General features: G+C 33.3%; 1 protein-coding gene across 3 annotated transcripts in view; it reads right to left on the bottom strand.

Moving 5' to 3' along the window:
- The window catches only part of RASA1 (RAS p21 protein activator 1), a 114,217-nt gene that overhangs the window by 31,360 nt on the left and 57,328 nt on the right, over positions 1 to 25,529 (bottom strand). For all 3 annotated transcript variants that reach the window (XM_061424347.1, XM_061424345.1, XM_061424348.1), the window contains exons 2-10: positions 23,846 to 23,998; positions 22,734 to 22,873; positions 22,089 to 22,155; positions 18,320 to 18,437; positions 15,225 to 15,256; positions 12,552 to 12,604; positions 10,237 to 10,387; positions 8,463 to 8,541; positions 375 to 495 (exon numbers count right to left, since the gene is read on the bottom strand). In XM_061424347.1, coding sequence (XP_061280331.1) covers positions 375 to 495; positions 8,463 to 8,541; positions 10,237 to 10,387; positions 12,552 to 12,604; positions 15,225 to 15,256; positions 18,320 to 18,437; positions 22,089 to 22,155; positions 22,734 to 22,873; positions 23,846 to 23,998 — 914 coding nt within the window. The remainder of the gene's footprint in view (positions 1 to 374; positions 496 to 8,462; positions 8,542 to 10,236; positions 10,388 to 12,551; positions 12,605 to 15,224; positions 15,257 to 18,319; positions 18,438 to 22,088; positions 22,156 to 22,733; positions 22,874 to 23,845; positions 23,999 to 25,529) is intronic.

Below are 25,529 nucleotides of genomic sequence, written 5' to 3'. Positions count from 1 at the left end.
TACAAGGTAAGTGACAAGGGTACCTTAACAGTGTATTTAGAGATTTCATTACAATAAATCATTAAAATTCTCGCTTAGCATTAATTCTTTTCTGGTCCTAAGGGAAAAAAATCTCTTCTGCTAGTCATGCACCCCTCATCCCCCATATTTCTTAATGCCAAACTGAGGCAAATATATAAACTAGAAACCTCAATACCATGAATGTGATAAATGTCAATAAGAATTTTCACTTAAAAAAAGTTATGGACAGGTGACCAGGGGACCAAGAATCAGATGCCAACTTGTTAAATTCATATCTCAATAAGATTTATGCCCAGTACTCACAATGTTTCTATTAAGAAGCTGAATCTTTAATCTTAAAAGTTTACACTTACCTTTTTTTAGAAGATAACCTTTTTTAACAATATTTTTATAAAAGGCATCCTTTGTTTTACGACGAATTGTATTATAAATTTCCTTGCCATCCACTGCATCATTCAGTACTTGTTCTTGATCCTGAATTTTCAAAAATATTAAAATTATTTCATGAATTCTTTATGGAAATGAAGTAAAATCTACTAAACTACCAACTTAAAAACCAGATTGTTCCTGTCTAGACATTAAAAAAATAATAATACCAAAATCTAAAATAATGTAACATACATATTAAGAGATTCTGCTTTCCAAAGAAATTTTCAAAAAGGTGCCCTTACCATTTCTCAAGAACTATTTTTTAAAATACAGTTTTTTGTGTGCTTTATAGCAACACTGTTTTGAAAACATGCATTTGTCCCAGCATAACTGATAGATTTGAACCAATTTGAGCATAAAGCAAATTCATGTTTGCTTATGCACAATTACATCCTCGAGAAATTCTAAGTCGGTGCAGAAAGCTGCACCCAGCTGAAATGCGATGCCTAGGAATACGCAAAATACATCCCAAAAGCCGAACGGCCTGCCCAGATTCACTGAGTGTTATAAGCCATATCCATCCAGCCACATCTGGCGTCCTAATGTGTCTGATTTCAGACAGTCCTCCTTTTACCACTTCCCACTATTTACAACCCTTCTGATGGCCTCTTCCACAAGAAAACTTCAGGCCTTTTTCAAGGTAAAGTGCCTTATTTATTGTACTACTTGATGCGAAAGTAACTGCTGTTTTTGCATTGTTGAACTCTGCCATCTGATTTTGGAATACATTCTTAAATAAATGTGTTTATGTTATACATCATTTTAATGCGTATTTCTCGCTTTATGCTTTTTTGCTAATGACTTATTGCTGTTTAGTTTTTAGACTGTGGAAATGGTGTTAAGACAAAAAGCAAATTCGAGCGATTTTTTTTATTCGAGTTCAAATGCGTTGTAAAGCAGCGGAGATAACTAGCAACATAAACAACACATTTGGCCCAGGAACATGAACATATAGTGCAGTGGTGGTTCAAGAGGTTTTGCAAAGTAGGCCTTGAAGATGAAGAGCATAGTGGCTGGCCGTCGTAAACTGACAACGACCAATTGAGAGCAATCATCAAAGCTGATCCTCTTACAACTACGTGAGAAGTCGCTTAAGAACTCGTGTCAATCATTCTACAGTACTTGGCATTTGAAGCAAATTGGGAAAGGTGAAAAATCTCCATTAAGTGGGTGCCTCATAAGCTGACCAAAACTCAAAAAAAATCATTTTGAAGTGTCATCTTCTCTTCTTCTACACAACAATGAACCATTTTCTCTATCAAACTATGATGTGCAACTAATAGATTTTATACAGACAATCGGCTCAGTGGCTGGAGTGAGAAGTTCCAAAACACTTCCCAAGTCAAACTTGCACCAAAAAGAGGTCATGGTCAGTGTTTGGTTGTCTGCTGCTGGTCTGACCTACTACAGCTTTCTGTATCCTGGCAAAACATTACATCTGAGAAGTACGCTCAGCAATTTGATGAGCTGCACCAAAAACTGCAATGCCTACAGCTGGCTTTGGTCAACAGAAAGGGCCCAATTCTTCTCCATGAGAATGCCCAACTGCACATTTCACAACCAACATTTCAACAGTTGAACAAATTGGGCTATGAAGTTTTGCCTCATCCGCCATATACACCTGACCTCTCGCCAAATGCCTACCACTTCTTCAAGCATCTCTGATGAGTTTTTGCAGGGAAAACACTTCCACAACCAGCCAGGATGCAGAAAATGCTTTCCAAGAGTTTGTTGAATCCTGAAGTATGGTTTTAATGCTACAGGAATACACAAACTTATTTCTCAGTGGCAAAAAAAAATGTGTTGATTGTAATGGTTCCTACTTTGATTAATAAAGATGTATTTGAGTCTAGCTACAATGATTTAAAATTCATGGTCCAAACCCGCGATTACATTTGCACCAACCTAGTATTTAAATCAGAGAAGGCAATGGCACCCCACTCCAGTACTCTTGCTTGGAAAATCCCATGGATGGAGGAGCCTGGTGGGCTGCAGTCCATGGGGTCGCTAAGAGTCAGACACGATTGAGCAACTTCACTTTCACCTTTCACTTTCACGCATAGGAGAAGGAAATGGCAACCCACTCCGGTGTTCTTGCCTGGAGAATCCCAGGGATGGGGGAGCTTGGTGGGCTGCCGTCTCTGGGGTCGCACAGAGTCGGACACGACTGAAGCGACTTAGCAGCAGCAGCAGCAGTATTTAAATATTTCTTACCCGTTTAGCATATTTCTTACCCATTTTAAATAATTCTTACCCATTACCACATATAAAAACTCTGCTAATTGTTACTAGTTTCTTATCTTTATGTGTCACTGATGATGCTTTTCAGTGTTGTACCCGTAACTCCACCTTTCCCATAATCCTGTGGGGTTTACTGGTTTTATGACACTGCACTATAGGAAGGCATGTATCGTAACTGCTAAATCCCCACAACCCCCTACAATAAAAGAATTAGGATGTCAGGAAGCATATAAAGATATAAGTGCCTTTATAATGATCTTCCCCAAAGAAGTCAATCTTCAATATTACCATCTAGTCCAATGGACCCAATTTTAGTTTGTAGTTTCTTGTTTGAGCAGCTCTTATTAATTAATAAGAATTAATGCAAGAATTAATATTTTATGACTTTTTCTTAGAGATTCATGGATCCGGCTGACCGTTTTATATCTAAGATATGTTATAGAGTTTTCATGAATCCTATTTTTTCCTACATCTTTAAACACTCGGCTATTTTATCATCCTAGGAACCATTTCACCATGACTCAACAATTACACTCAAGTATGCTGAAGAGAATGGCGAACCACGGCACACAGACCAAACCTAGCCCACGGCCTGTTTTTGGACGTAGAGTTTTACTGGAACACAGCCATGGTCATTCTTTTACATACTGTGTGTTGTTGCTTCACTACAAAGGCAAAGTTTAAGTAACTGAGACAGAGACTGAATGGCCCACAAAATCTAAAACATTTATTATCTGGTCCTTTACAGAAAAGTCTGCTGACCTCTGGCCTAGAGGCTGATGCACCAGTGAAATACACCAACTACTGCATCACCTTTGGCGCTTTCTCCTTTGTTGCCAACTACTGCAGCATCTTTCAAAAAATACAAAAGGCCATCTTTGTTATCTGTTCATTTGTTTTCACTGAGTGCAGATCAAAATTCAGAATTCTTAATTTTTTGCCCATATTAGCAAAAAGAAAAAAGTGAAAAAGATGTTTGACACTTATAAAAGGAATCAGATGATGAAAGCAAAGCAACATCAATACTCTGATCTACTGTGATGATAAAATTGATTTTTATAAGCAAAGTTTCAGACTGTAATTCTTGATATGGTAATATCCTTGATGAATTTTCTCAAACTCAAGAACGTGCTGAGAAAATGTTGTATTTCTAGGGAAATAAAGGAAATATGGTGCACTCATCTAGTTAGTGATTCAACAAGAAGGACATCATGCAATAATTTGTGACAAGAAATCTAGATAAACCTGTTTCCTAACAGAAAATGAGGATTCTTAAAACTTTTATGATTTGCATCAAGATTTACTCAATATGGCTTATAAATGGACAAAGGTATTTTGTATTTAAACATTACTGGAAGGAAACATATAATGTAGAAATTTTAAAATTCACCATATTAACCATTCTAATTGATGTTTACAAACCTAAACATAAAAATATATTACACTTACAGAGTAAAGAAGACTGTACTGTACAACAAAATTATGAAACAAAGTTTTCCAAAGTATTACAGCTGATGTTGCAAGAATAAGAATGAATCAAACTAGAACACAGCTGAAATATATTTAAAATCTAGAATCAGTACTGCATTTTGACAGGAAAAATGTGAAAAGAACCAAAGGAATTTTAAGCAAGAACTATTATAAAAGCTGTATCTGAAATTAGGGTTTACAAGATGGATATGATTCAGGTCCGTACATGACAGTGGGTAACAGTTAGCTGCCTTCTATTTCAGGAACAAGCCTTTATAACCAAGGAAATACAGAACAAAAATTGGGGTTTACTACTTTTAATTCTTATTAAATTTCTAATGAAGTTTTTTTTTGTACTAAATCTTCATTCTTACTCCTACAAATTATTCAGAAAATGACCAAGAAAATTAAAAAATTTTAAAGATACACTGCACCCAGATGATAAATAGTGATGACTATGTCCCTAGTTGTATAGATTTGTACTTATCAATCTTCATCACAGTAGTGATAATATTTACTCTTCAGTACAGAATGGGGCATATTTGTAGTCTACCTGGTGGCTCAGTCAAGACTTCCAGCAATGCAGGAGACCCAGGTTTGATTCCTGGGTCAGGTAGATCCCCTGAAGAAGGAAATGGCAACCCACTCCAGTATTTTTGCCTGGAGAATTCCATGGACAGAGAAGCCTGGCAGCCTACAGTCCTTGGGGTCACAAAGAGTCGGACACGACAGAGCCACTTTCACTCCCTCATTTAACACATTACAACACTGACATGTGGATTTAAATACCTGATTTCAGGATTATATAAATCTTTCCTATTTAACATAAAGGCTGGTCAACCAATCAACAATACCTACATTCGAAGACACTACAGGCAGGGATACGACCTCACGTTCCAAGTTTTGGTAAGTTACTAGATGACAGGAGGGAAGGCTTCTCAGCCTACTCTCTCTACAAAGTTCTGGAGAAGGAAGTCTCATACATTCCTCCCAAAGGGAAACAGATTATCTGATTGGTGAGAGTGTAACAACCACTGAAGCAAGTTTTTGCACAGACCTTAGGTGTGCAAGCTCCTACTCCAGTTGTAAATCCTGCCTTTCTCAGGTAATGACTAAGAAAACTCATTTGATAAATGAATTCAATAGTTCTCTGAGTGCCAGTGTTGTAGTTCTTGAGATACATCAGTGAATAAATCAAAGATCCTTACCCTCAAGGAACTTACATTCCAAAGATGCAAAGAGATAATAAACATAATGAATAAGCAAATTGAATTGTATGTTAATAGGTGGTAAGTGCTCTACAGGGTAGGGCAAGTAGCAGCAATAAATAATATTGTACGAGTAGGTCTCAATTGTGAAGCTAAAACTTAAGTGAAATTTGAAAGAAGTAAAAGAATGAGGCAAGTGGATATTTAAGGGAAAGTCATTTTGGGCAGAGTGAACAGCTGTAGCAAAAATCCTAATGCAGCAAAGATCCTGACATATTTTTTTTAAAATAGCAGAGAAGCCAGTGTGAGTGGAGATGAGTGAGAGGGAAGGATGGTAGGAAGAGTTCAGAGGACCACGGGACACTGCACGCTACTGCAGGGACTCTGGCTTTTACTCTGGATGAAATAGACCACCTCTTAGTATTAAACAGAGGCGTGAAATGGTCTGACTCACATTTTAAATGGATTCCTCTGACTGTGGTACAGTTTTTTTTGGTTTTGTTTGTTTGTTTGTTTGTTTGTTTTGTGGTACACTTTTAAAGGGGAGTTGGGGGCAGAAGGAGGTAGAAACAAAGAGATGACATTCTCTAATAGTTAGAATCCTGCTGGGAAAGATAGGTAAGTGTTGCATTTCTCAAACTTCTATTGGAACATACTTTTACTCCAGGCCCAAAATATTTCTGGTGATGGTTGAATTCTATATATATACTTTGAAGGCAGAGATGGCATGATGATCCTGACACTTTGGATACAGAGTGTAAGAGACAAAAAGAAGAGTCAAGGATGACTTGACGCTTTAAGTAATTTACTTACCTTCTCTGGTCCCAGTTTTCCTATCTGTAAAATGGTCATAATTACAGAATCAACCTCATCAAATTGTTTAAAAAGTTAAATAAATTAATACATGTTAGATATGATGTCTAAAATAGTGTTCAAAAGGCTCCTCCTTTCTTCTAGTATCTGTCTCAGGAAGTGTTAGTTCCACCAAGTGAAAAAGACCACTGTGCTTTCTCTTTCAGCATCTTATCCTGAGTAGGGGTATGCAGGGTAACCTTAGGGGGAATGAGCTGATTCTGTTAGCTAATCACTTTTACAATAATAAAAGGACATTACTAGCCTTTGGGTTCTCTAACAGTTAGAATCCTTCTGGGAAGGACAGGTAAGTGTTACGATTCTCAAATTTTCTGTAAACTACTTTTACTCCAGGCCCCAAATAATTGACTTCAAATAGCATTTAATGGTTTCTATGAAGTAATCAAATTGCTCTGTAATCAGCATCAGTTATTTCTGAAGTACTGAAAGCATTATAGGCACTTTTGCAAATGATAATACTTGGAAGTTTGTTCAGTTATGAAACAGTGACACAAGAATAAGGCACAATGTATATCTGAAGTAAGTTTAAGTTTTAAAACTATGCTATAATTTTAGAAAAAAGTTTACTAAATGTCAAATGCTACTTATTTTTCTAACTATAAAAAATTTAGTTAGAAAATTCTAATAAGACAAATTTAGGATGGGAAAAATGTGTGCATGACTTGTGAGCAAATAAAATTTATTACTCAAAAAGCCAATCTGAATTAGAATGCAGAATACAGCAACAGAAGTGACTGGCAGGATCCATCATTTGTAGGTAAAGGCATCTCTGATCCAATAAAAAGATCCTAAGCAGTGGTTTCTACAAAGCACATACCATACTACGTAGAAAAACGTTAGGCAAAGTCTGCCAGAACTGCCAACAAAAGGGGTGTGGAGGGGTGTGTGTCACTCAGTCATATCTGATTCTTTGCCACCCCACGGACTGTAGCCTCTGTCCATGGGATTCTCCAGGCAAGGATACTGGAGTGGGTTGCCATGCCCTCCTCCAGGGATCCTTCCGACCCAGGGATCCAACCTGGGTCTCCTACCTTGCAGGCAGATTCTTTATCATCTGAGCCACCAGAGAAGCCCCAACTAAAGTGGTACAAAATTGCTAACTACAGATACTAGGAAGGTGTCAACAAGGAAGTGAAACTTGAGATGTAAACTTGAAAGGCAAACAGGAAGAAGCTAACATGGAGATCGCAACAAAGCACTGCAAACACAACACAAAACTGCCCTCATGAACTTTCCATCTACCAGGAAAGCATGAGGAAATGAGGCAAGATTATATTAAAATGTGACAAGATGATTCTTAAATGTATATTAAGCATCAGAATAATGTTTCTCTCTTAATTAGCAATTAATAGTCGGCTATAACCGTCAGAAACTAATTGGTTAGGAGGAAATGATGAGACACTCAGGACACTACAAATCACTGTGGAAGTTTAGTGGGGACCCAAAACCCCTCACAATCCTTCTTTACATCCCGGGAAATTCACTACCCCCATTTTCCACATAGGAAAATTCTTAATCACTATTTTGAAGTACCTTTTACTTACCCTGCTACAACCCTTTACTGACCACACTTTAGGAAGTATGGGCAAGATACAGACGCTAATCAATCACCTAGGCATTAATCAACTAACATTCAGCAGAAGCTCTTGTTCAAGGCCAGTCCTTCTTATGTTCTGGATTTCAGTCACTCTTGCCTTCTCTAGGACCTTATACATGGAGTACTGCCACTACCCCATCCCTCACCCACCACTCACTTTCCTCAAGTACACACATGCTCAAAACTCTCTCACCATAAAACTTCAGGCAAATAAAACAAAGAAGTTATAAATTTAAACCCCTTTTTACCTACATCATCTTCTAGCTACTGTTTTTTATTTTCTTTACTTCCCAAGCTTACCTAGATAAACCTGGCTGTGATTTATCTTTGCTGTCTCCACTTCTGCCTCCAACAAACTCACTCCTTGACCCAGTGCAACTTGGCTTCTGTCCCCACCACTCCCTCTACTCTCAAAAAGCCACCAAGGACTTCCTAATTATCTAGAACCAACATAAAAACTAAGAGATTCTCTTACAAATATTCACTTTCTGAAAGAATCTGAATAATCAGCAGTTTTAAATTTTATCCAATTTCAAATGCATGGATGTGTGCATAACCATATCACCAAAAAAAGCATTTTAAATTAAAAAGCTGATTACTGCAAAAAGAAAAACAACACTGACCTGCATGGGTACAGGTTCCTTAAGATAATACCCTTCAACAATTTGTTCTTTTCGATAGTGATCTATGATGTCCCCAATGCTGTTAAAATAAAAATTACTAACACTGACATAATTTGTCTCATAAAAATTGCAAATCTTAAAAATACACACAAACCTTGTTAGCAAGGATTATCTGTTTGCAAGTTTTTTTCCCAAAGTATATAGCCAGAATATATTAATAGAATATATGATCATTACAGTCACATTACTTTAGAAAAGCAAGAATGTTCCTAATATTGATTTACAGGTCAGAAATATTTGACTCAGAGATTTCAATTTTCTACACACTACTCCAAGCATCACTATGTGAGGAAAGGATTAAAAGTCTACTTTTTTTTCCTTTTTTTTTTTAGACAAAAATATCTGAGAGTTTGAGCAAGAAATGACAGACAAATCACATTTATTTAGCAAGTAGTTAGTTCAGGTTGAACTTAAGAATTTTTATCATCCAAATGATAAATTTATCAAAAGTTATCATTTACATACTCTGCTTTTATAATAAGATGGAGTCAAAAGACAAATAGAAGGTGAAAGAAGAAACAAAAAAGGGAGGGAGGAAGGAAGAAGGCAGGCAGACCAGGAGCTAATCTTATATGTAGGATTACAGCTACAGCAGGAAAGGCTTACTGATGATTTTGATTAAAACACTATAAAATATATTTGGAAAATATTACAAATAAAAAACTGAAAATGACATTATATAATGTATTTTAACACAAACTTTAACATGAGTTTTTCTAAGTATAAAAATGTTTCTCTATAGTCAGTTTGCCATTTTACTGTCCTAAATATGTAAAACCTAGAATTTTTAACTTTCCTTTAATACACTAGAGGAAAGGATATTTTAGTGACAGCTAGGCAACATTTCTCAAAACATCTTGTTAATTTATCAATTGATTTTTTCATGGTTTTCCTACTGATCCAATAACTGTTTTATATACACATAGGTGTATATTTATATATAACTGGATATATATTCACTTTTTTTCATAGTTCTTCCTACTGAAAGAATAGTTGAAATGTATATATCTTTTATCTTTGGAGATACATATGTGTATATACACACATATATATTTATCACTGATGATAAAATATCTTTGCCCTACTACAAAATTATTTCAAATTAAATATAAATGAAGTATAATATTAAAAAGTAAAACAGAAGAGTTGAAAAGATTAATAAAAAAAAAGTACAGATGAATATGAACTAAATACCAGAGACAGCATTTAACATGATAGGGTGAGGGGAATGAGACAAGCAAAGAATTTTAAAGGTGAAAAGTAGGAACCAACAATTACAAATTAATACCAGCTTGGGAACAACCTAATATTGGTGGGTAACAATATCAGTAAGTCTTAGGTCATTCTTTAACTTTTTTCCTATTAAAATGTCTCACTGATAAAAGACTAATACATTTTCTTAGATTAGATGTTCTGTTTCCTACAGATAATGTATGAACTTACTAACATATTTGCTGCAAATAACCTGTGCATTAATAATCAAAAAATTATATACATTATTTTGGAAGAAATAAATTATTAATTTATATTCATGTTTGACAATGTCTAAAAAATCCTTGGACATGATGACTAAATTACATTAAATGTCTTATAATTTCAAATATTACAGAGTCAGAAACTTTTATATAATTTTGATTCTGATAAACTATTATTTATGATATTTCAACTCTACTCACCAAAAGTAAAAGATAACTATAAATTTCTCCCAACTTACCTGTTATAATATCGGCCTCCCATCATAAACTGATTGTTTGGTGTTGGACATATTTTAAACCGCTGAATATTTTCACTGGTCCGAAAATAAAGTGAATAGTCCCCAGGAGTATTATCTGACGGCCTCACAAGAAAACTGCAGACTTGACCAACTGTAAAAATTAATCTGTTAGTTTTATTCCCTAATTATCAAATTACAAAAGAAAAAGAGTTAAGTAGTATAATTACAAAGTACATTCAAAAGCATATACAAATTTTAATTTTCACCAGGTACTTGTTTTATAATAAAAAATCTTAAGGCAATTATTTTTTTGTATTTTCTGGTTTATGAGTCACAACCACCCATGATGTTACTTGTCTTTATTACATAAAAATACAGGGCAGAAGTTCACAGCAATGACTTCTGGTTAATAATATACGTATCTGTCATAACTTGGAAAGAATACTGTAACCACAGGTAGGGGGTACTGGCTAAAACTGCTACACTGTTTGCAAATCTCAGAATAAGAAAAGTGAAAAAAAAGTTGAAGTGAATTTTACTTTCGCATACTCTGTACTTAATACTTCTGATTAAACATTAAAAAGTCATAATTATAATAAAATAGTAGCAAAAACTTATAAAGGTAGATGAAAACAACTGAAATATTTGTGTACCTAATCAAAATTAATACACATGCACTATATTTCATTTAAAAGGCATGATCTTAAAAAATCATAAGCAGCAAATCATATATCAGATATTTCATATTAATTTTAGAGAAGTCTTTTTGACATCTGCAATTAGCAATGACTCTTACCACTGATGCTTTTCTACCTTTTCTCTGTTTAAGTCCTAATGACATAGGAAGGATCAGAACTTGACTGCTTTTGGGAAAGCACAATGAAAACTTAAAATATCAGATGTTTTTCTGTAAGTTACTAATAGTTCCAATCATCAAGCCAAACCACTTGCTACCAAGTAGTTTTATGTTCAATACAAAGAATAGGAACTACTGCAAAATTGTGCCTGCAAGTGCTTATGTGTACCTTTCATGGCGGGAAATCACCAGCCTCTTAAAAGAGCACATGACCCAAAGGAAATAAAAACTAATTTAAGAAAATTAAGTTTAGTTCTTTTTTAATTTACATGCCTAAAACAACAGTGAGTGCCTCAGGTATTTGGTGCAAATTCAAAAAATATAAACTATATTCAAAATTCAGTAAATTCATTAAAATAAATATTTTGGTGCCACTTTGAAAGCAGATAGGATGTCACTTTGGTTTAGCATTTCATCTGTTACTACCATATGGCATTATCATGTTCTTTATTTCTAATCTATATCCTCACACTGTAATTGAATACTTAATAAAACTGCCTCAACTGTTTCAGAAGAACAAAGTATTATTAAATTAAATGTAATGCCCCATGGCTTGAATAGTAACTCAGATAACAGTTTTAAATAATCAGTAGTTTATTCACTGCATACAGAAACTACTGAACTCTGGTCGTTTTTTTTTTTTTTTTTTTTTTAAAGAACTAAGACTTATAAATTACAGATTATTAAACTTGTCTGAAGGCCTTCTAAAGTATGGCTTACTGAAGACATATTTGGTAATTAAATTTAATCTTAAGTTTTAGTTAGGATGAATGATGGAATACTTTTTCTTTTAAATAATAAACCCACAATACATTCAATTTTTATTTTGCCTATCTCTGTAACAACAGTTTTATGAAATATTAAAACAACTATATTTTCAAGAAGGCCCAAGTATATAATTCTACAAGTGTATAAAGATAAATTCAAGAACATTTGCTGTGCCTAAACAACAAGAAAATGAAAACATAATATTGCTCTATAGGAAACTTATAACAAATTATGGTATTTATACAATGGAAAGTTTATGGTCATTAAAAAGAATGAAGTTTTAAATATGCAGATACGGAATAATCTCCCAAAATATGTATTAAAATGAAAAAAGTGTGTTGCATGTTCCTGTGAGAATGTGTGAGGAGGTATGTATAAAGGTATACACTGTGGTAAGGAAGGCAGGCACACACAGACAGAAAACTTCTAGAAATACAGGAAAAAACTCATCTGGCACTGCTTCTAAGGAAGACTGTAGGAGCCTGGTCCAGAAAGAAAACACACTGTGCACTGAATTTTATACTGCATGTATGTTTTCAGCTAAAAAACACCAGAAATACCAATTTCTCTGTGCTGGGCAAGAAATTACAGTGTGCATAAAAATCAAAAGAATGCTAAAGGCAAAACACATGATAAGTGTTGTTTTTTCTTTTTAAGTAACATTAGAAAAGTAAAGTGAATATACAAGTACCTGTCATTAGTAAATTATAAGCTTCTTGTTTGGAAATTTTCCCATGGAACCATCTTAAAAAGAGAATAAAATATGTAAATCAAAAAGTCTTTCTTGCTGTTAACTAAATCAAAACTAAATAACACAATACAGTTAAGTTTAATTCAAGCTGACATAATGAAATAAATGTAATGCAATTCAAATGACCTTATTCCTTTGACATTTATTACTACACTTTGTAAACATCTGTAAACAGATGTTTTGTAAACAACAAAATATACAATGGGCCATCTAGTATGAACTACAATTTCCATATTAATTACCAATACAAAAAATAGGATTTAATTCTGATAATGACAAATTATTATCATAGCTAGTATTCTTTTTTTTCTTTTTATTAGGAGTGGGGAGTGGTACAGGTAGAGCCCACCAAAACTGCCAAAAAAGATTAGTCAATTAATTTTCTCATACTTCTCTCAAAGTGAACTTCCGTGAAAGTTCTCCCTTTTCAGTCAACGTGGTGTACTGATACTTTACAGAAAGCCAGACAATAAGATTGAGTGATGAGAAAGAGCAGATATCTGTTTGAGCTAATGGCCTATCATATCAGATTGCTACAATATTTTCTATTCTGATACTTAAGACTTTAGAAAATGTTATAGAAGACATTACAGCCAAAATCTACTGCATATAATATTTAAATAATTCACCTCAGAAAAAAATGATACATCTGGATTTAAAAAATTAATTACTAGTGATTAAATTACTTAAAATCTCTCATGTACCTGAAGGACTATTATCTATCTTGCCAATTAACACATGTATGTTAATACCAAGCTGACAATATATTCCCAGGGTCTGGTATAGTATTTCACTTTCCAACTTGTTCTTTTCAGTCATGATTAAAAATAATGCTGTAAAATTAAGACATATAATTGCCCTAAAATCCAGTGTTACAAGTTTAGAGGCTGTTCACCACTGTTTTAAATTATCTACATTATTACTGGTCAGAGTATAAAATAAAACTGGATTTTTATCTCTTCACATGAATAAAATGTTAAACATTTAAATCCTCTTTTTAATTTTATTCTAACAATTAACTCACGAATTCAAATTCCCTGAGGCTCCCACTGCTAATTATGAATAAAGTAAAACAAGTATACAATATCTGGAATAGTCCAGGTTGCCCTAAAAAGCAGTAAAGTTCCATACTGCATTCAACTATGGCCGAAATGACCATTTATTACAATGCAGAACAAGATTTCTGTATTCTAGGGGAGAGCTGATTAGATGACCTTGAAGGCCTATCCTGTACTTCTATAGGTAGAATAAAAGAGAAAAGGGGAATATAAAGGTGGGGGTGGGGTGGGGTGTTGGGCAACAAATGGCATTTATACAACAAATCAGCAATACCACTTTCTGAAAGGATTAGATCAGTTTCCTCACTCAGAGATTTACCACCTATACGTAAAATGAATCTATTTCAAGCACATGGTTTGTATCAATAATAGAAAAATGGGTCTGTGACCTTAGGAAAGACCTCTTTTTAGTAAGAAAAAGGAACATAAATATTGTGTAACTATAAAAAGAATGTAGAAAATATAATAAAGCACTGTGATAGGTACATGCTGAGGGCATTTTTGGAATAACAGAGCACCAATTCTGTAGGGTGTGTAAGGGAGAAGATTACAGAAGACTTGCTGGCAAGAGTGATAAATGAGTTAAGTCTCTAAGTAAGAATAGGCATTAACCAACACAACAGAGGGGAATTCTGGCCTAGGAAGTAGCTTGAGCAAAGGAGAAAAAACAGTGATACACATTTGCAAGCTGGAGAGGATATAAAACTAAAAATGACAAGAGATGGGACTTGTAAGGAAACAAGGGCTAGATCAGGAGAACTTTTCAGACTCTGCTAAGGTAGAAAATCAGATAAGAATTTTAAGTGAAAAGTAATACAGTCAGATACATGTTTTAGGTGTTCTAGCTGTTGGAAGAGAGGATTTGAGGAAACTAAAGTGTCAAGCAAAACTAACTGGGAGGTGATCATTACATCAAAGGAATAAAGCTAGTTATACCTTCTGGTTAGTCTCAAAGAGCACTCCAGGATGTTAATGAGGATGCTCTACTGCCAGTCAACACCTTAAGAAGTTACAGGGAGCTGACAAATACATAAAATAAACCAACAATGCAAATTTATCTTATGCTAAATACCAAATGAGTAGAAAATTATGAAGTTCAGAAAATGGAAAAATCACAATGATATTATTAAAAAAAAAAGATTTCCCAATGCCAGTGGGAGTTACAGTTTATACTTAGAAAACTGGACATAGCTTTAGATATTTACTGGTATTTGACCTCTTTTTTTCCCCTTTTCAAAAACAATCCATGGCAACTAAGAAGTAATCAACAGGAAAACAAAGTGTGAGGAATTATGATATTCATAATGTTACTAATGTACTGTTTACTGTTAATCAAAAAGTCGTTAGTTTGGTGATCTAAGAGCTGTATGTAGGTATAAGCCACCTTCATTATCACTAGGTCCTTAAGAAAATAGAAATCAATTCTTGAGTCAAATAAATTTTTTAATCAGCTCAAAAAAATATCACTTTTCTTCTAAAACATTTTTAGATCAAAGTTTTCCAATTAGTAATTGTACAGTATATTTTTTCCTTTTAATAATTAACACAAACTTACATTTTGCCTTCATGTGGATCTTCTTCCCGGCCCTAAAGGGGAAGACATCAAGACAGTATTTTATGTAACTATTAATATATTTTTGATTAAATTAATAAAATTGTATCTTCAAATATATCTACACCCCAACCTTCATATTTATTTATGTATATACAGGAAAAGGTGTTTCTGTTTATGTAAAGTCTTTTCAAAACTCTTCCCCTTAGTCCCTCTCTCTCTCTGCGATTATTCTAATCCAGGCACTTTTCCTTCCTTTTCTTAAACTATTAACAGTAGCCCAACTAGTATAACTACCTCTGTGCCCCACACCACTCCAATATGGAGTCATCAGTTTCAACTTCGACTCCGCCCTGCATTAAGAAACACCAAACAAAACAAAAGTAAACAAATTTTAAAAACAAGACCTTTAACACTTCTCTACTCCCTACAATTCCTCACTTTACAACCAGAATCCTTTATCATATGGATATCAAGTCTACGTTTCCGATCTCACTTCTCTTTAGGTATCTATATACTGTAACCATGGTATATAGAGGCACATAAACTGCCTCTTTGCTAATCTACATTCTCCCACCACTGTCGTTTGTTCTTTTTTACTTAGAATGCCCTTTCCACTCACTACTTTCCTAGCTATTAGTTAAAACCTAAACTGTGTAGGCAGGATCTCTCAAACACAGTGCCTACTCTATAACACTGCGTCCCTAAAACATAAATATCAACTTCTACTCTGAATAGAAAAGACATCTTTCATCATCTCTTGAACTTTATCTTACTCTATTAGATATTGCTATAATATACTGGGTGATATTAATTTCATTATCATGGCTATAAGCATCTTAAGACCTTAGTCATTCTTTGTTAATACCAACTACCACCAAACCACTAGCACAAAGCTGGGCACATAATTTTCACTAAGTATCTGTTGAATTGTAGTCCTAATACCCAGCCAGTATACTGTGGCATCAAGTTTCCATTGACTAATAAAGGTAGGAATAGAAAAATGGGCTAAGTATATGTAGATTTATTAATACTTCTCTCAATTTGGTCCTCACTCAAATATCTAACCAAAGTAAAATCAAATACTTGCTAAATGCCTTCTATACTACAAAACACTAAAAACACAAAATGACATAAAAACAAAATGCATTATTTTCTCACCCAAAGGGGAGTTTACAGAATAAATTTATTTTACAATGTAATGGGATACAAAGTTAACAAGGTGCTATGGAAAAACACAAGAACAATTTAGTCTCAGAAAGCATAAAATCTCTCTGAAAGAAAAAAGGCAACATCTGAGCTGAACTGAGAAACAATCAGATTTCCCAAATCAGTCCAGCAGGGTAGGAATGTCAAGGAAGATGAAAAAGAAGAGGCATAGAGACAGCCATTCATTCAGCAAACACTGACTGACTGCCTCTACTGCAAGGCATCATTCTGGGCAATGGCAACATATCACTGAATCAGAGACAAAAATCCTCAGAGAGCTTATATTCTAGAACTAAGACATAACAGAACAAATGTGTTTGGTGAATGGTAATTAAAAACAGAATGTCATAGTGGAAAATCTCTCAAATCTAACCACCAACCACATGTCTGAAATCTAGATAATCACCAGATGGCTCTCTAACCTTCAAGGATTAACTATGTCCCAATAAAGACCATTCTAAATATTGGAGAAAAACTGTAATTTTAATTTGGGATTATTCCACTACTAATTCAAAGTATGACCATATTCATTTTTAACAGCCACGTCACATCATTAACTCATATTGGGCTGTTAACTTGTTCCTTTTTTCTTTCCTTTTATGTTAGGTCATGTCTCCTTTATCTCAAACTGGATTTTTTTTTCTGTATTCATCAGATAATTTTCACTTATCCTTATTAAAATTTGTTTTGTTAAATTTGACCCAGAGTCCCAAGAGCTTGAAAGAAAAGTTTAACTATACTTCAATTCCTTTAAATAATCAGCATAATGAGGGTAGGTGTGTTACAGCAGGAAGAAAATTCAACATACTATGAAGAAACTTTTTAGTAAACCTAGATAATAAGATTCTCCAGTTTGAATACGCCTTGCCCATAGAGAATAAATACCTCTTCTGCTGTAGAATACAGAATTCTAATCTAGGCCTTAGTTCTAATCCCAACTCTTCTACCTAAGTAACGATGTGACTGTGAGTATGGAATGTATCATACCATTTCCTCAACTCTTCCCACTTTTCCTCAGTATGTTTTACTTCTACATATCAAGATCTGGCTGCCAGAATAGGCAGACAAGAGAATTAATAGCAAAGAAAAATATTCTCCACTGCCGTCCTCCTGGAACAATAATCAGAGCACATGTTTCAGCATATTACCAGGTTCAAGGCATAATTTAAAAATAGTCACTCTGAAGGTTGTGAAAAGAATAACAGAAAACCATTCCATCCTGCTGGACAAATCCAAATGAGTGAATTCCTAAACTATAATATAACGTTTAATATGTTTTGGTGATACTGAATACTGTATTTGAAGTGCAAATGCTGCTTGAATGCTGATCTGTATCTAAAAATGCATATATAGAATTATTTATACTGTGTCTAAGACTGCTGATAATGTACTTTTTGATGACACTGAAAACAAGCCAAATATTCACAATATAAAACCATGTGATAATATACGTGTAATGTAACTAAATTTCTCCAAGGTTACTAGAAAATTATACATATATTTGGGAGATAAAGAATTTGAAAGCAAACACGTGCAACCATTTGAGATTCCACAGTCAGTTTGACATAACATCATTTACGAGGAAGACCAAGAAGATTTTTAAAAAGGGATACAAACAAGCACAAACGTTAAAACATTTTTAATTCTTAGAAACTCATGAAAATTTTCTGAAAATTGGCAGCTACAGAATGATGTGGTTAACTTGGATGTGCGCTTTACAAATAAATAGCATTTACCAACAGTAAATGCATTTTAATGAAAAATTACTTGCACTTATGAATTAAGGTTTCATAAAAGAAATGTATCTATAGCTGATTTCCCTGATTATGGGCAAGTTTCAAATTTAAGAAGTATTTAAAGTTTTAAGGAGAAGAAAAAATAAAACTTACCACCTCTTCTACTAAGTCTTCAACAATAAGACCTTGTTCATCTGTTCTTAGATTTGTAACCCACATCCATCCATCTTCTAATTCGTTATGAACAATGAACATATCTCCTTTTAAGAAACTGAAAATAGTAATTATGAAGTTATCAAAATTAAATGAAATTTTGAAACATGGAAATTTACGTGATCATATACCACATCACAGAGATAATACTATAAAAATGCAAGGGTTTTTTTTAAAGTCAAATACCCTAGATTTTTGTTCTGTTTCTGTCATCATTTACATGTAAAACTTTGAAGATACTTGTAAACCTGAATCTGAATTTCATCATGTGTAAAATGGGTTTAATAATGGTAATTGTACTATCTATATCACTGGATTATTATTAGACTCAAACTGGAATTTATATGGACAGTAATTATACATATATTACAGCTTTGGGAGTGTAACTACAAGAAAACTGAACTTTAAAATTTAAGTTTCAATGTTATTACTCTTTCAAAAGTAGGTTAAACTAAAATTATAAACATAAACATGAACTCGTTCCACATACACAGGTTACTTTATAAAAAGCTGATTTTAAATAAGCATATTTAGCCTTATCACACAGATGCTTATGAAACTAACATTTCTCTCATTAAAAAAAAAAATAGGGTTTATTTAATCCACTTAGCTATCACGGTCCAACAAGTATAGCACTCTTTCTCCAAAAGTAGAACCAAGTGGTATGAAAATGCATGCATGCATGTTTTTTCTGTCATCAATATCCAAGTGGAGGGATACACACACACACACACACACTATAGTTTACTTTCATTGTCATCTAGATGTTTTCAATCTTTACCCAATCACAGAACTAAAAAATTGTTAATGTATTTCATCAATATAAAACCCATTAATAATTCCTTGAACTTTTCCTTTTAGGCTTGAACAAATGCTTTTGAGTGATTAAGATTTTAAGATTGACTGAATGCTGCAACTAACCCTGTATCTATATCCTTATCTGTCATATATATGTATTTATTTAATCAAATTTGCCTTTGAGTCTTAATATTCAAACCAAATATTCAAACTTAATATACAAACCAAAGATGTAGTAAGTAAATCTCTTCTCATGTCTTTGAAAACTTTGTTTTTCTCTAGACTCTCTGAAGCTTCATGGTTACTTGGAGTAGTATCATGCTTGAAATACACTCATTTTGAATAAGCACAGAATACTGTATTCTACCTTGATTCTAAAGGTCTTAACAGTGACCAATATTTTACTAGCTGAAAGGTGGCAGACATAACCACTTAGCCAAATAAATTATTCTTTTCCAGAACCAAATAGATACATTAAGAAAATAATCATAAGTAAAAAGGGAGTGCATATGGACAAGAAGTCAAAGAGAAATGAGAAATGTCATGTTTCATTTTTGGTCAAATACAGTCATAAGAGGTTTTTTTTAAGTTGTTTACTTCTTGTAACAGCAGTATAACTGCTGTTATACTACCAACTTTTTATGATGCAAAAAAAAAGAAAATAAAAAGCTTACTAGCACCTTGTAAGATAACATAACATAATCCTAAAATTCATTATGTATTATTTTGCATTTTTCTTCAACACAGGTTAAAGTGCTTTATTAAATTTTATTTATCTTCAGATGTTTTTCCTTATGAAAAAAAACTTCTCAGTTACTTGTGTGTGTTAGTTGCTCAGTCATGTCCAACTCTTTGCAACCCTATGGACTGTAGCCCACCAGGCTCCTCTGTTCATGGGATTTTTCAGGCAAGAATATTGGAGTGAGTTGCCATTTCCTTCTCCAGGGGATCTTGCCAATGAAAGGATCAAACCCAGATCTCCGCACTGCAGGCAGACTCTTTACTGTCTGAGCCACCAAGGAAGCCCTCTCAGGTATATACAAACTTAAAAAGACTCACAACTTCATACATATTTATGTCATTCTAATTTATGTTTAAATTTTCACCTTCCTAGATCAGAAGTATTCAACTTTTGGAAGGTCTCTCAGGAACCATTTACACTTTTAAAAACTGATACCCTAAATAGGTTTTCTCATTTATTCATTTATATGAATTATATATCTATTGATGTTTACCATATTAGAGTTTAAAATGTAAATATTTAAAAATATTTATTAACTCCTTTAAAATATTAACATACCCATTATCATAATACAAAAAGTAATTATAATTTTCACAAGTTGAGTAAGAATATTATTGTCTTGCATTTTTGTACATGTCTGGCTTAACTACTGGATTCTCCTATCTGTTTCTGTATTCAATCTGTTGCTATATAGTTTTTTTGCTTAAAGTATATGAGGAAAATCTGGCTTTATACAAATATGTAGCTGTGAAAGGGATGAGTATATTAATAGCCTTTCAGATAACTATAGATATTCTATGACATTAAACCTAAACCTTGACAGTAGTATTTTTTTGGAGGTTGATTATAATGTGGAATCTTAAACTACGCATCTATGAACTTTCTGTACCACTCCAATAACGTCTATTGGTCTGTTTTACCCTTTGAGTAGATCTTTTGCCCAGCCATAATTTGGTAACCTCAAAAATATGTTATATAGTATCAAAACATCACATTCTTCAATATCACCACCAATCTTGTCAGAAAAGTCATGAAGCATCTAAGAAGCTGTCAAACTCCTGATGGCAAATATAGGGTATTCAAAATTCTAATTTTTCCCTAAAAGCTCAAATTGTCATTGGCAACAAATACTGTCAGTTATTCCTCTTAAAAAAAGGTCAGATACTCAAGTGTGAATAACCATAATTTGCCTGTCAGTTATTCTCTCAAGTGAAAATGGTGTGCACAAAAAAGGTAGTTGGTTCAGTTCTCAATGTACCTCTTTTCCTCAAAACACTGAACTTTGGTACACAGTAGAGGTGCTTTGTGAATATGTCCCATCTCATTACAAAGGTATTAAAAAGATATGTAGCCATAGGTTGAGATTTAGAAAATAAACATGCTTTCGTATCTCACCAAGAACAGTCATAAGTGAAACCAGTGATTTTGTTTAACTGCAAGTATGGGGCTGTCTTGATTTGTGCTAAGGCACCAACAGTTTTACTGTCTTTGGCTTTTAGTACCTTCCGAAAGTTATCACTACATTTTAAATGCTGCTGTTGATTTCCATGAGAAGGTTTAACTCAGGGCCAGTAATTATTAAAAGCAGCCTTAACATTTTATGAGTAAGAAACAAATCAGAAAGCTGGTAGCTTACAGAAAGATACAGATAATTTGATAATTGATTATCAAATTATATAGTAAATTTGATCATTATCAACTCATATAATAAATCAAATTATACAGACATAATAAAAACAAACTATATAATAATAAAAAAACAAAATTTATTATGTTCTATAGTTTTATACCATTAATAACAATAAAATTATTCACTCATAATGTAAAATAAAAATTAAATCACTTGAGTAACATTTACAGCTGAGGCATAAATGTCATGTAATACAAATTAAAACAGAGTACTGAATATAACAGCCCTCTCCTTACTTTGTAAGATAGTCTAATAAAAGCTAAGTTACTTCTCCTGTCATCTTCACTGTGGCTTCTCTGATCCAAATCCACAGTCTGAACAGGTAAGCCAACACAGGGAGACAGGAACAATGGATGTAACATTAAAGACATGCTTTGCTGGATGCTCTTTCCTCAATTTCAAAACCTTCCTAGTCCAAGAGCTACAAATTTTCAAAGTCTGTTTCAAATGCCTATAAATGAAAATATATTATAAAATACCTTATTTCATCAGTGTCTGGTACTTTTGTGTAAGGGAGAATGGCTCGGACACGCCTTCTATCTTCTACTGGCTAGAAACCATAAAAAAATTGATTTACAGAAGAAAACTTTTCTATGTCAAAGTCAAATTGGGTATGTCCACATAAAAATTCAATAAAAATCCACATTATAGAACCCAAGATCAAACTATTTTTTACTGGGGCTCTAAAAATACAAATCCTAGAAATGCTCATCTTGTTATGTTTTTGTTTTTACAAAAATTCTTTTAACAGTATAACCAATGTTTTTAACAAGGTATTATGAGTTATCACTTAATTTTAACTAAACTGCAGAACATATAAAGTAACCTTTCTCCAATAATGCACAAGACATTTCAGAATCTTAGAGCAACTTCAGCATTAGTACTAGGATATCAGTAATTACTCCTCATTTACTAAGAAATATTTGTTAGGGTATCACCATACTGTATGATAAAAAATCTGGTAAACACAAAGTAAAATCACTCTTTTAAAAGAAGTTGCCAATTTTGCTCTGACACTACAACCAGAATTAAATCTTTAATTATATAATAAACATCACGAGAATCTGAACAAGAGCTAATCCTATTAGTAAAGTGAAATAATAAAGTTTTGAAAGACATTTTACTTGCCTCTGGCGGTGCAACTGGATAAAGCAGTTTTTCTCCTTTAAGCAAACAGGAAACATGACTGTAATAACCTATTAGGTCTGACAGAGAAGAAAAACGTCTTCCACCAATGTAGTAATCTCCACACATAGCAATAATCCTATTTGTACAGGAAAAAAAAATACAATATAAGAAAAACTTTTATAGTCAATTTTTAAGACCAAGTTCCATAGAAATTAGAAATCTGTAATTCTCAAACTTTTCCTTTACCTGCATCCCTGTATTAAAATACCACTTATTAATACATTCACCATATCCAAGTTAGTTGAGGCTATTTCTTTTTGAAAAGATATATGCATACATTTGAAATGAAATACGTATCTGACTTATAAACCTCAATTACTTAATTCATTAAAATATTTATAAATCCATCCTCAGATACCTCTCCTTACTTTCCATATTTAAGACAAAAGAGCAATTTTAATAATTTTCTTAGGCTAAAAGTAGCTTACAGAGCTCTTGAAATATTTAGAGTATAATAATTTCACATTCCACATGTGTGATGATAGTACTTTTAAAGCATATTTTAAAATCTAAAAATTAAGGGTATAAAACACTTTTTCATTTAACTTTACAGGCACTAGATTTTTTTCAACATCTCCCATAAAAATGAAATCAAAGACAACACTATATGTAAATATATTGATACAGAGTTTTATAGCTGTACTTGAAAATCCAGATACCTGTTTAACTGAATGAATGTCTAGAAAGAGTTTCAGAACAGAGAAGGTAAAATGAAATAAAGGGCACTTTTAAAATACAGTTTCTGCATTTTCTATCACTCAGTGATCTGAAAATATCCATCATTTCTGCTTTACCAAAGTTTCTTTGTAATTCTTTGTACTTTAAAAGCAGTAACTGTATTTATGATCAGCACAAAAAAGTCCAATAATACTGTTTTTAAACAAAAATATAAGCATTAATAATATCTATTCTAAAACACTTATTAAATCATTTAATTGAAAACACATTTCTTTATCCATTATTTAAATGTCACTAAAGCAGGTATACTTATGAATACTACAGCAAAACAGCTATAGGATGTAGCCTCATAATAGGAATAAAGACTTACCTAAAATGGTTGACAACGTTCGTCTGGCTAAGAAAGGAAAGTACAAAGGACCCTGGCCTCCGATCACTCTCTCTTATAAGGTAACTGCCGGACTTCCCTGCTTGCCTGAGGCGTTCTTCTGCTATAGTTCTATCAAGTTTTCCATGATACCACCTAAGAAAGAAAGTTAAAACATAAGAATAAAAATAGAAACCATAAAATTACTATTGGTAATTGAAAAACATACTATGACAGACTTTGCATACCTACATGTAACATTTACATTTTACTCTGAAACATTCATTCCAGTTTTAACTCAATTATTTTTAATTCCCTAGTCTCTCAAAAATAATGAACTCATTTACTCACTTTTTAATCTGTTGTATAAAGCTCAGGCTTAACTAAACACCTCACATATTCACCTCTTCTATTTCAGCCCATCTCTCAAACCCCTAGAACTGTCTGTCTGTTCAAGATACAAACACTTCTTACAATCAAATGCCTAATTAGAAAAATAAGAGTAAGATGGACAAATGGAAATGATGCTGTCTGAAGGCTACTATTCTCATTTTCCATTTCAATATGAAACTGGTTATTTCCTTTTGTCTTAAGATGATCCACTCCATAACCACACATTTGAACTCTTCAAATATAACAAACAGGTGGAAAATAAATAATAATTTTGTCTATTTTCCTGCTCTCAATTTAACTATCTTCTACCTACCATACTACTAGATAATCTGCTTAAATGAGTGGCTACAACCCTAGCATCATTCACACTACCAATCTAGGCCTATAAAAGCCACATGGATTGAAATAAACAAATTGGAATTTTCATATAAGCATAGTAACAAATCTACAAAGTAACTGTTATAAAATATTTTTACACTTTCACTATATTAGTCACCCAAATTTATCCTTGGTACTTACAGTCTTAACTTGAAACATTGAGAGGAAAACAATAAACATTTACATTAACAATACATTGACGTATTATCTAGCCATAAATTGACAGTTAAAATTATTATAGTACTATGACTGCTTCTGTAAGCTTGATGTAGTGAAAGTTTACTATTCTTGACTTCTTAGTTTATTTAAAAAAAAAACACTTAAAACTTCTCACAATTTTCTGGAACTCTCTTGCTTTTAAAAAAAAAAAAAAAAAAAAAACTTCTCACAAGAATTACTTTTAATTTTCTTCTAAAACCCAACGTATTTATTTGAAAATCTGTGTATAAGACAAATAATGAAAAAACAGTCTTGGAGCTTCACTGTAACTCAACAGGAAAAAAACAATCGTAAACCATTAGTATTAGAGGAAGAAGCAGAACAACAAATAAACACTGCATTCCTCTAAAATCCTAGTCTTCACTTCAACCATTCTTTGAGGCTGCTGCTGCTGCTAAGTCACTTCAGTCGTGTCCGACTCTGTGTGACCCCATAGATGGCAGCCCACCAGGCTCCCCCGTCCCTGGGATTCTCCAGGCAAGAACACTGGAGTGGGTTGCCATTTCCTTCTCCAATGCATGAAAGTGAAAAGTGAAAGTGAAGTCACTCAGTCATGTCCTACCCTCAGCGACCCCATGGACTGCAGCCTACCAGGCTCCTCCGTCCATGGGATTTTCCAGGCAGGAGTACTGGAGTGGGGTGCCATTGCCTTCTCCGTCTTTGAGGCTACTGACAAGTAAATTTAACTATTAAGATC

This window comes from Bos javanicus, chromosome 7, assembly GCF_032452875.1.
Source record: "Bos javanicus breed banteng chromosome 7, ARS-OSU_banteng_1.0, whole genome shotgun sequence".
Classification (NCBI taxonomy): Eukaryota; Metazoa; Chordata; class Mammalia; order Artiodactyla; family Bovidae; genus Bos; species Bos javanicus.
The sequence above is the reverse complement of the archived record's forward strand: the minus strand, read 5'-3'. Positions and strand labels throughout refer to the sequence as shown.